The 12,292-nt window shown below is 40.6% G+C and overlaps 1 protein-coding gene across 5 annotated transcripts in view; it reads left to right on the top strand.

Moving 5' to 3' along the window:
• Window positions 1-12,292, top strand: part of TFRC (transferrin receptor) — a 75,343-nt gene that overhangs the window by 44,436 nt on the left and 18,615 nt on the right. Inside the window, exons 1-6 of one of the 5 annotated variants that reach the window (XM_053903497.1) lie at window positions 1,283-1,372; window positions 8,193-8,251; window positions 8,822-9,032; window positions 10,242-10,455; window positions 11,601-11,750; window positions 11,926-12,028. In XM_053903497.1, coding sequence (XP_053759472.1) covers window positions 8,216-8,251; window positions 8,822-9,032; window positions 10,242-10,455; window positions 11,601-11,750; window positions 11,926-12,028 — 714 coding nt within the window. In that variant the 5' untranslated portion in view covers window positions 1,283-1,372; window positions 8,193-8,215. Of the gene's footprint in view, window positions 1-1,282; window positions 1,373-1,433; window positions 1,454-8,192; window positions 8,252-8,821; window positions 9,033-10,241; window positions 10,456-11,600; window positions 11,751-11,925; window positions 12,029-12,292 lie in introns of those variants that run through there. The other 4 variants (XM_053903502.1, XM_053903500.1, XM_053903498.1 and 1 more) reach the window with 4 other exon arrangements.

Below are 12,292 nucleotides of genomic sequence, written 5' to 3'. Positions count from 1 at the left end.
AGGTTCCTCCTAACCTTGGTATCCTTAGCCCGTTTGTCCATGTGGCTGTAAGGTTTTCACCTGGATTCTAGCCATGTTTGTTAAGATCCCACAGGGCAAGGAAAGGGAGAAGGGACTCAGCCGGCCCATTGTCGGAATTTCAAGGCGGCCCCTCCACAGCTAATCCCTATCCGTCCCATTCCTCGATTTCACTTTTTCCTGCGTAGACCCTCTAAAATGCAGCTATGTTTCTGCTTATAAGGTTTAAAAATATTCCTCTCTGGGGCGAGATTTTAAAGAACGGGGGGCAAAGGGAAGGGGGCGGTGCGCAAACCTCGTGGTACTTCCTGAAATTTAGCGCAGAATTGGGGGAAGAGCCGGAGCCCAAGCCAGGAAACGGATTTGCATTTTAAAGGATTGTTCATTGTCCCTCAGGGCTCGGACTTGGAAAGCGCTTTATCTATGACTCTTTTATGGCCCTGCCCGTTTTCTCGCTTTGTACCTGTTTGTAAACTTGTCCAATCTTCTTGCCTGGACCGACTAGAGGCGGGGAGCGGGTGTGATTGTTGGAAAGAGTTTAAAAAGTGACAAGAATCCTATTTTGTTATGCATTACACAACCTTATAATAACAATAATGGCAATGAACATTAAAGTTCATCTACAATTATGCCCCCCTAATAAATCACTTGTTTCTGCTTTCCTTTTCATTCCCTCATGCATTAAACATTATGCAAAGCACTGTGCCCGTCTTGGTCCACGTGCATTTTTTACACATCCTAAATACAAACTTGCATTCTGCTTTTAATTCTTTTTCCTTTTTGCTTATCCTAAGCACTTCTGAGGCTGCAAAATATATACTCACAATATGTCTTTATTGGCTACCTAATATTCCAACTAGGGCATACACTTTAAGGAATTATTTCAGTGTTAAGTATCCAAGATGTAAAAGTAAACGCCAACACCATCACCCTTTGTACTGCAAGGCCTGGAGGTCGGTCAAGGTTAGACGGAGAGCTCCGGGTATCAAGGCTGCGGCCCGGGACGCGGCGGAAGGCGACGAGGAGGAAGCCAGTGCGGGTTCCACGGCTCCTCCCGGCACCTGCAGGCTTGGCGCCTTTTCCCTCCGACCACGCCCCAACCCGCTCCTCCCCGCCCCTCCGCGCACACTAGTCGAGCGCCCTTGTCCCAGTGCGTGCTCACGGCTCGCCCAAGGCAGTCCATTTCCAGGGCACCTCTGGGGTGTACGTGAGGCAGGAAGTGACGCAAAGCCTGGGGGGGTCGGAAGAGGGCGGGGCCAGGTTATAAACAGCCGGTTGGGGGCGTACATCCCCCACAGAGCCTCAGCTTCGGCCTGTAGCTGCTCGGGCGGTAGCGGCCGGAGGGGGAGACTGTGTGAGTGACGCGCCGAAGCTAGAATCTCGCCGACCCTCCTGGCCTCCCCTCAGCCTGCTGGGCGGGTGCGAGCGGTCTCCGGTGCGGGCCCCCTTGGTGCTGTCCAGCTGCATTGGGGGACCGCAGGGGGCGCGGGGAGGCGCAGGGGGGGGGCGGGAGGAGAGGGCGGGATGGAGCGGGGCCCGCGTGCGGGACTGGAAGGGGCCGCCGCGGCGCGGGGAGCGGGCTGCAGGTGCAGCAAGGTGGAGCCGCGGCGCGGAGAAGGGCTGCCCTTCTCTGCCTTTCTGCGCCCTTCTCGTCTCGCCGGGCGGCGAATGGTTTCTCCGTTAAGGCACTGAAGGCGGGATGAGGGGTACCCGGCTGTCGCTCTGCGCCTCGCCATTCTGCTTCCGGCCGTTCCTCAGGCCACCCCGATCCCTTGTCCTCACTAGCTCGTCCTTAAAAGATACAGGACCTCGTGGGACAGCCATAGGCCGCGGGCGCGGGAGTGCGAGCCACGCTGCCGCAGCGTAGACTGGCTCTGCTGGGAGCACGTGGCTACTCCGGGAAGTTTCCCCAAAGAACTGCTGTCGGGGTGCGCGGGTGACCTTGAGCTTGTAGCCCTACGTTCTCTTGGCGCCTACCCTGATCGTGGTCTCACTGCTCAAAGTGACAGAGCTGTCCTCCACTCGGTTACGAGTGTGCCCTGGGAATTTGATGTGAGCTTCTGTAAGCCGTGCGTTTGAACTCCGGCACAACCTGATCTTTCAGCGATGCCGTTGGCTTTGTGTGTGGGTTCTCAGTTTTCCCTAGGCAGAAGCTGTTTGAATGCCGCAGGTGCTGACTCGAAGAATATTCTGATTGCTTTCCTTGTTATAAGATGGGAGATTCAGAAATAAGACTTCTACTTTATGAAAGCTATGGTCTAGAGGCCAAGTGAAAGCTGTTTAGATTAGAATTGGCTTTCCCTTTCAGGAAATTAGCAGTATGGTTAAAGGGCTTGCTATATTGACAAATGTCTTAGACGCCCATTGTGTCACTTTCTAGTGGATAGCTTTCTAATGTAGTGGGTAGGGTAAGAAAATATTTTGTGACTTGACTTTTTTCGGTCAACGTTTTTTTCCTCTGTTTGTAGCGACCTTGGGTAAAGCAGGGAACTTAATTGTTTCTGCTTTCTCCCTTTTTTGGGGGGTGCGGTGAGAGGATTGAAGTAGGAAGTAGTTGTCCTCTTACAAAAGTACATGGATACCTGATATCTTTATTCCAGGCTTAGATAGGAGTTGGAATACTAGATGCTGATTCAGTTGCCTCTGAGCTAGGGAGTTTGACCTTACTGACAAAGACGTTTAAGGTGATTTCCAGAAGTTGTTGTCTACGGCAAAATTCAAGTTTAGTCTATTTAAAGTACTTCTTGGCTCTTCTTTTTTCTGTTTTGGATTATCATAAATTTAGTATACTTCACAAGATCTAGAACTTAAAACGTTTTGTCATCGATATGAAATATTTTCCAAAAATCGACTTACAGCATAGCACCTTTTAACTTTTCTTTGATAGAATATGGAATGTTTTTGTGAAGTAATGGTTGTGAACTTAGCCTGTACTGAAGATTGTTGGGTAGAGACAACAACTCCGCTAACTCTGCCCTAGGTTGTGGCAGTTATTTGCCTCTGATAACGTACTTAACTATAGTGGAGCAAGGTGCCCGGCGAAACTTGAATCAGACAACAACGAAAGCTAGTTAAAAATGATCTTCTGAGGCCTTTTGGAACCCTTCTCTGGATGTGCCATTTGTCTGCTTTCTCAGATGAGCACTGTACAGGTAGACTGAATTGGACAATCTTTTTACAGAAAGCTGAATAGAAATGAAGATTCTCCTTGTTTTCCTCTATGGGGTTTCATTTTAGACCCTTAAAACTAGGAAAGAGCTTGACCATCCTGGGTAGACACAATTATTATATGTGTCCTGGGGGCCCTGAAGAAGTTTTGTAGGTTCATGTCATCTTTTCATTTCTCCTGCAAATGCATAGGGAAGCAATTTGCAAAACAGGTATCCATAACCAATTGCTTAAGATCTTGGAGCCCCACCAGGTAACCTTTTAAGTTTTTCTACCTTTTTTTTAAATTTGTTTGTTTACTTATTTTGAGAGAGAGAGCAGGGGAGGGGCAGAGAGAGAGGGAGAGAGAGAGAATTCCATGCTGTCATCACAGAGCCCAGTGCAGGACTCGAACTCATGAACCATAAGATCAGGACCTGAACCAAAACTGAGTTGGATGCTAAACCGACTGAGCCACCCAGGTGCCCGTGAAGTTTTTCTACTTAAAAAAAAAAAATTTTTTTTAATGTTTATTTTTGAGAGAGACAGAGACAGAATGCGAGTGGGTTAGGGGCAGAGAGAGAGGGAGACACAGAATCCGAAGCAGGCTCCAGGCTCCACGCTGTCAGCACAGGGCCCCACGCGGGGCTCAAACTCACGATCTGTGAGATCATGACCTGAGCTGAAGTCGGACGCTCAACCGACTGAGCCACACAGGCGCCCCTGAAGTTTTTCTCCTTTTTAAAATCTCCCTACTATCCATGCTTTGTCCTGTGATTCCAGAATAAACCAGAGTAGTGGCAGAGATGGGAGATGATTCCAGTTCCAAGTGCAAGGTTTTCATTGTATTCTTTTTTATGTAATTTCCAAATGATATGAGAAATGAACTTTACATACATTTAAGTATGTCCCCATACTGTTAAGAAATAAAATATCTTTCTTTGTTAATTATTCTTTGTAAATTCCCTATCAAGTATAGGGTAGCGAAATCAATCAGAGAACATAAAGATGTTCCCTGAGCTGAGTCAAGAAGAAAGGAAGGATGAGTAGAACAAAGGAAGGATGTTAGTAGAGGCAGGGACTGAATTCTGTCTCATTTTGGAGATAGTAGAGGGCAGCACTTAGTAGGTAGTGAAGTTCTTTAGAACAAAGAGCCTTAAAAGCAAGTAGAGGAACTTGGTTTCATGTGTGCTGCAAGGACTTGAGGCTGTGGCGCATTTTCCAAATGGAAGTAGGCTTGTCAATAATAAACAAGTGACTCATTCTTATTTCAGGTAAAATGGAGTAGCAGTTTTGGGTATGTTATACATAGATGACCATGTATTTTGGTGCAAAGATCCCTCCATCCTCAGCTGTATGTATTGTGTACAGACTCCTGGTCTTGAGACACCCCAAAGTAGCTTAAGACCTCAAGGCATTTACTGTATTTAAAAACATTAAATAGAAATTAATGCCACATTTGAAGAAAGTAGGAATGAGATGATATGAATTATAAAGAAGTTTAGGACTGTAGTCTAGCTTGTACCTTCGCCTGCCTCCTGTCTTCCATCCCATGGCTCAATTAAAAGACATTTCAGAAAGAAAAAAAAAAAGACTCAGTTACTCCTTCCATTTCATGTTCAAAACATACACGGCTCTGTTTTGCTTACTTTAATTTTCATTATTAATGTGAGAAACTGAATAGGTTTTCAAGTTACCATTGAGAGCACCAAAGATACACAAAGTGCTAATATGTACAAAAATCCAGTTGGTGTTTGGTTTGTCTCTTGTTATGGATTATCAGCAATGGTGGTGACATCGTGAAATAAGCTGTAATAAAAGATGTTTGGCTTTTAGATGCCATCTTTTAACAGAACTATGTAACTATAAACAGAACTGTTTATAGACAGTGATTATAACCGGTAGGAAAAGTTTCTCTGATGCTTCTAGAGTACATAAATTAGAGTGATTTCAGTTCAAAGAAAATTCAGTAAGGGGTTCTTTTCAATACAAAGCTTTATCATGTATGAAGTCATTTTGAAAGAATGACTCAATTTTTTTGTATATAAAACTTAAGGAGTAACTTTTGTAGATATCCTAGAATTATCGTGTTATTCATAGATGCGGGGTTAAATTATGAAGTTAAAATGGGAATTGCCTAAGTCACAATTTTTTCCTCTGACTTGATTTCTTTTATGTTATACTCTTCATTTTGTGTCTGGATATTGAAATAGAAATAACATACTGGTGTTCTCAGTTAAAACTGTACTTAGATTTTAATTATACAAAATCATAATTACATGTTCTATTAATATCTGTTTATGCAGAATTGCAATCAACTCAATCTCATCATTTATTTAAATCCTTTATTTAGATCATTTATTTAAAAGTGTTGTCACTTTAATCTCAAAATTAATTTAAAACTGGAAACCTTGAGGAATGGCTGGTTCAGATCAGCATTAAACTTGTAAACTGGTTTTTCCTAGAAAAGGGTGATTAAAATTGGTTCAGGGTGGGGTCTTCTAGTTCTGGTTCTAGTGATTGGGTTTGTAGGGTTCTGGTGCAGTGATAATGGTAAACTTTTTGTACCAGATAGGGCAAGAGACTTTGCTTCTAAGAATATGATCTTGCTTCTTGGCTCTGGTCGTTAAAGCTTGGGGATTAAATTTTTGTTGTTGTTAATAGGTTTTGATAGGAGACTTTTCTAATGCCAGTTTATATAACGTCTTTTATTTTATAGTCTGTATATATCTCAGTTTGCTTTGTGACATGTGCATGTTAAATGCTCTGTTAAGTGTACTTGTAGTGTAGGAAAAGCCTTAAAATAGTATGAAATAAATGACCATTTTATATATCTCAGCATAATATCGCTTTAAAACATTTAGATGCACTCAAATCAAATTAATTAGAAAATCTGGATTTCACTAAATACCAGTGCTTTAACTTAACATAGAACTCTGTTGGTTATAGAGGTGTTTTTCACCTTTAAAATGGGTGTTAAGTTGCCTGGCTGGCTCAGTTGGTAGAGCATGTGACTCTTGATCTCTGGGTTGTAAGTTCAAGCCCCATGTTGGGTGTAGAGATTATTTGAAAATAAAAAAATCTTTTAGCAGTGCCTGGGTGGCTCAGTCGGTTGAGCATCCAACTCTTGATTTCGGCTCAGGCCTTGATCCCAGGGTCGTGGGATTGAGCCCTGTGTCTCTGTGCTGAGTGTGGAGCCTGCTTGGGATTCTCTCTGTCTTCCCTCTGCACCTTCCCCTGTTTGGGATTCTCTCTCTCCCTCTCTTCCCTCTATCCCTCCCCCACTCTCTTTCTTTTCTCTTTCTCTCAAATAAAAAAAATTTTAAATCTTTAAAAAATAATAAAATGGCTGTCATTTATTTATTTTTAAATTTATTTTATTTATGGATAGTTGACATACAATATATAGTTTTAGGTACACAACATAGTGATTTGAAGGTTAAGATTAATTTCTTAAATTTCTGGAGATGAGAACAGAATTTTTATAACTCAGTAACCCATTGAACTTCAGTTTTTGGATTATCAGTTTTCAGCCTTGAATAAGACACTGAACATCTCAGATGGTTGGCTTCTTTGTGTGTAAAACAGCATGGTGTGTTTTTCTTTTGTCTATTCGTTTTGCATCAAAGATCTGTCAAATCATTTGTAAGAACTGTTCCTTTAATCAGAAGGATCATGTTTTCTCTCCTTTTATATTGAAGATGGTTTGTTACAGGTCTTTTTAGCATGACCAGTCTTGACTTAATTCTACTTTGGGTTTTTTTTCCCCCCAGGTGCTAGTCTATTGTATTTGTCCCTTTGACTACTAAATTCAGTTACTTAAATTTACCTACCATGGTAAATAGACATGGTAGAACCATGGTAGGAAGAACTTGAAATAATAGTACAGTATATATCCATATTCATGTACCCTTTATTCTGATTCATCAATTATTAACAGTTACCACATTTGCTTTACTTCTTATACACTTTTTTAAAAATTTTTTTTAACGTTTATTCATTTTTTGAGATACAGAGACAGAGCATGAGCAGGGGAGGGGCGGAGAGAGAAGGAGACACAGAATCCGAAGCAGGCTTCAGGCTCTGAGCTGTCAGCACAGAGCCCAATGTGGGGCTCGAACTCGCAAACTGTGAGATCATGACCTGAGCCGATGCCGGACGTTTAACCGACTGAGCCACCCAGGCGCCCCAATTTCTTATATGCTTTTAAAGTAATTTATTAATTTATTTTTAGTCTATTTTGAGAGAGGAAGTGAGCAGGGGAGGGACAGAGAGAGAGAATCCCAAGCAGGCTTGCACCATGAGTGCAGAACCCAGTGTGGGGCTCAAACTCACGAAATCCAGAGTGGGATGTTTAACCGACTGAGCCACCTACGTGCCTCTAGGTGCCCCTCTTAGACCCCCTTTTTTTTTTAGACCCTTTTTTTTAAACTAAACTATTTGAAATAAGTGTTAGGATACTTCATCCTTTTTTTTTTTTTTTTAAGTTTCCCAATTTTTTTTTTTTTTTAGTAATCTCTACACCCAACATATGGCTTGAACTCATGACCCTGAGATCAAGAGTTACATGGTCTTTCAATGGAGCCAGCCAGGTGCCCCAATACTAAATTCTTAAATTCTTCAGCATTAATCTCCTAAGAACAAGGGCATTCTTTTCCAAAAACAGAATAAATCATCACACTCTCCAAATCTAATATAATCAAATCGAATATGTCACACTCTCCAGATCTAATCTGATACAGTACTGTTATCCACTATGTAGTCTGTATTCAGATTTCTTATTTTTCCCAATGATATCCTTTGTAGTTGTTCTCACCTCCACCCCACCTCAACTCAGGATCTAATCAAGGATTATATTAAATTTAGTTTTCCTATGAACTAAATGTCTTTATTAAAGACCCTTTCTGGGAATGTGATAATATATTTAAAAGTAAACTTGATATATAATAATTTAGCATGGTAATGAAAACCTCTTATAACTGGTACAATGGTATCTATTTTGTATTAAATTTCTGTTTTAATACTAGGTTCTTTTGTGTGGCAGCTCAGAATGATGGATCAAGCCAGATCAGCATTCTCTACCTTGGTAAGATATTTTAAGTTTTATTATTCCTTGTCACCAGTTTGTGAGAATATGAAATATAGAAGAATGGCTCTCACCCAATAAGCATGAAGTAATATTCAAAGCTATCATAAAGTATTTTTTTATGTTGAAGTGGTGGCTTGGCGATGTAACTCCTCCCACAAAGGGTATCTTCAGTCTTGTGTGGAGTTAACTATGGGAAATCTTGTAAGAACATACAGGGTATTTCAAGTATGGTAGGAGGGGGACAGCCACATTGATAAGATGAACAAAGAAAGCTGATCAAAATGTATACCTATGTTAGTAGACATATGTAACAGAAACCCTGAATGAAAAGGCTGAATGAGATGAAAAAGGCCAGTGTGTGATCTAGCCCCCATCTACCATTGACAGAACTAGGTATCAGGAAGAATGTTGCTTTGAAAGAGGAACTTCTTTTTCCTTAAGAATATATAGCAAGTCATAGTAATGGTCCACTACTAAGTATAGTACCTAACCAAACTTTTGGTAAATGTTCCTCTTCCCTTTCTTCTCTTTCATGATGCTTTCTTCTCTCTTTTCTTCAAATCTCAGTTTGGTGGAGAACCATTGTCCTATACCCGGTTTAGTCTGGCTCGGCAAGTAGATGGTGACAATAGTCATGTGGAGATGAAACTAGCTGCAGACGAAGAAGAAAATGTTGACAATAACATGAGGGATAATGGTGCCAGTGTCACAAAACCAAAAAGGTTTAATGGATTTATCTGCTATGGGACTATCGCTATAATCCTCTTTTTCTTGATTGGTAAGAGTGGCTATTCAAAACTTAAATGTTCCTTGGGAGTGACTCCAGGAAATCTGTTAATTCAGCCAAGCAAACATTTATTTTGTGCCTTTTTATGTGCCATTATGCTAGGCACTAGGAATACAACAACAATGACTAAGATTCTATGCCTGCCTTTGAGTTTGGCCTGGTGGAAGAAGAGAGACACATGAATCATTTCATTGTAATGTGCAAATGTTATACTAGAAATACACACAGGATATCTGTAGCATAGAAGCTTGGCCTAAGGATTTAAAGAAGGCTTCTGGGAAGAAAAGTTACCTATATTTTAAAAAGGTAACTATTTAGGGGCACCTCGCTGGCTCAGTCAGTAGAGCATGTGACTCTTGATCTCGGGGCCAAGAGTTCAAGCCCCAGGTTGGGTATAGAGATTACTTAAATAAATAAATAAATAAACTTAAACACAATTAAAAGGCAAGTATTTAGAGTTACTATAAAGTTGACTCTTGAACAACATGGACTTGAACTGTGTGGGTCCACTTATATGCAGATTTTTTAAAATACGTATGTATATATTTATTTATTTTGAGAGAGAGCGAGAGTGAGTGGGGGGCAGGGCAGAGAGAGGAGAGAGAGAATCCCAAGCAGGCTCTGCACTGCCAGCGCAGAGCCAGATGGAGGGCTTGAACCCATGAACCGTGAGATCATGACCTGAGATGAAACCAAGAGTCAGACGCTTGACTGACTGAGCCACCCAGGTGCCCCTCAATAAATACATTGGAAAAGTTTTTGGAGATTTGTGACAATTTGAAAAACTTGCACACCAACTGTGTAGTGTAGAAATACTGAAAAAGATAAGAAAAAGACAGATATTGTAAGAATGTGGCACATAACATATATAACATACAAATATGTGTTAATCAACTCTTTATGGTACCATAAGGCTTCCAGTCAACTGTAGGTTATTAGTAGTTAATGTTTTTGGAGAGTCAAAAGTTACATGCAGATTTTCTACTGTGTGGGGGTATACACCCCTAACCCCTGCATCGTTCAAGAGTCAACTGTATGATTTATTACATTGAATGGTTTAAAATATAAAAAAATTGACATTCATTACTTACTTTCCAACTGCTTACAATTTGATTAAAGCCAGTATTTTCAAGGCTTAGCTGAAAATATTAACAGTTCCTATAGGAATATATTGTCAGTTCTGAAACTTTTTATCCATAGGATTTATGATTGGCTACTTGGGCTATTGTAAACGTGTAGAAGCAAAGTCTGAATGTGAGAGACCAGCAGGAACAGAGTCTCTGGAGGTAGAGGGAACCGAACCTTCAGAAACAGAAGAGTACTTTCCTGAAGCACCTTCTCACTTATTTTGGTCGGACCTCAAAACAATGCTGTCAGAGAAACTGAGTAACACAGAGTTCACCAGCACCATCAGGTAAACTTGAGCTACTTCACAAATTTAATCTCAGTCCCTAACAAATACTGATTATTCAGAGCAGTGAAACAAAACAAACATGACAGTCTGGAGGAAAGACTTCTTACAGTAGGGGAGACTTCCCATGTTTAGCTGGAGGGTAAAGAATTAGTAAAGAATTCAAACTTGTTGGATGGGGAAAAAATTTTTGTGAGGACACTCCTTTTTCTTTAAAAAATTCAGAGGTCTTTGATCTTTTTGTCATCGGGTCTTTTAAGCTTGTTGCCTGCTGTCAGACTTTCTTTGCTTTGATTTTCATCTCAACCCCTTGTAAGGCACACTGAGCTTTGCTACCATCAACAAGGGCATCAGTAGCCTTTTTTATTCTTTAGATCAGGACTAACTTGACTGCCCGACTTGATATAGAGACGTATCATGTCTCTAGTATTCGTGATTTCTTCTGGTTCTCATTAATCCATATAGCCTTAGAAGTGTCCTTAAGGTTTCTGTCCTTCGATTTTGAAGACCTTCCTTAGACACATACATAACCCCGTGTAAAGAACGTATTCATCGTTTACTTATTAGCTGGCTTCCAGTAGTTACAGTGGTACAATGATTTTCTTAGTCTTAGATGAGGAATTTTGGCATTTTTACTTCATCTAATGAATACTTTTGTATATACTGTATACCAGGCATTACGGATAACATAAGAGTGTAGTCTACCAAACAAAAATCAAATAACTAATATGATGTATATATATTTACAGTGAGACATAGGAGATCAGAACAAGGAGTAGTTTTGTTTCAAAGGTGAAAATTAAAGCTGTACATCTTGAGTTCACCAACAGTAATACTTTGATTTTGCTTACTCATTTCCCCTAAAATTACCCTAAGCACATATATGTGTTAAGATGGGGCTCTTGATGGAGTACTATACATTGGATTCAGAGGTTGGATAAAGCTAAAGTCATAAATTCCTTTAGACATTGGGCATAATTTTTTTTCTTCTAAGTTTGTCTCTAGTCAACCTTGAAATTTGGGGTCATAGTTATCTTAGCTATGATGAATAGTATTGAGTTATTTTAAAACAATTTTCTTGATATTTCAGTTCATTGTTTATTTTAAATTAAATTTTAGTTCATGTAACAGTGACTTTTTTCCTCTAGGCAGCTGAATGAAAATTCATATTTCCCTCGTGAGGCTGGATCTCAAAAAGATGAAAGCCTTGCCTTTTATATTGAGAACCGATTCCGTGAGCTTCAACTTAGCAAAGCCTGGCATGATGAACATTTTGTTAAGGTTCAGGTCAAAGGCAGGTATGTTGAAAGATGGTAAACTTATTTTCTGGAAGTAGCTATTTTCAGGTGTGCTAATACAGCAAAGACTTTCAGAATAAATAATGCAAATCAGATGCTAAATGTACTAAAGCCATTTTTTTCCCAAGGCTGTCCTTAGCTTCAGCTTCATCTTAACTTAATCTTTTTTTGCCAGTGCTTCAAACTCAGTGACCATAGTGGGCACGAACAGTGACATGGTATACCTGGTGGAGAGTCCAGAGGGCTATGTGGCATACAGTAAAGCAGCAACAGTTACTGTAAGTAAGGCGATACGGTGCATGAGATGGTCTTCCCTGTTGAAGAGCTCAGAAACTCATTGTCGTTACCTTTCTTAGGAATTTTGGTATAAATTTATTTTTTAAAATGTAACTGATTGTGAGATATTCTTATTCTCAGCCATCCTATGCCACAGTGAAAGTAAAATCCTAGGTCTTCTTTCAGGATGGCAAGGCTCTAAGTAATCCTACTGCTCTCTTCCTCTTGCACTCTGCTGGCCACTCCAGCCTCCCCAGTGTTCCTAA

This window comes from Panthera pardus, unplaced genomic scaffold (genome assembly GCF_024362965.1).
Source record: "Panthera pardus isolate Hobbes unplaced genomic scaffold, ASM2436296v1 HiC_scaffold_16, whole genome shotgun sequence".
Lineage (NCBI taxonomy): Eukaryota > Metazoa > Chordata > Mammalia > Carnivora > Felidae > Panthera > Panthera pardus.
Note: the sequence above shows the minus strand (reverse complement) of the source record. Positions and strands in the feature narration are given on the sequence as shown.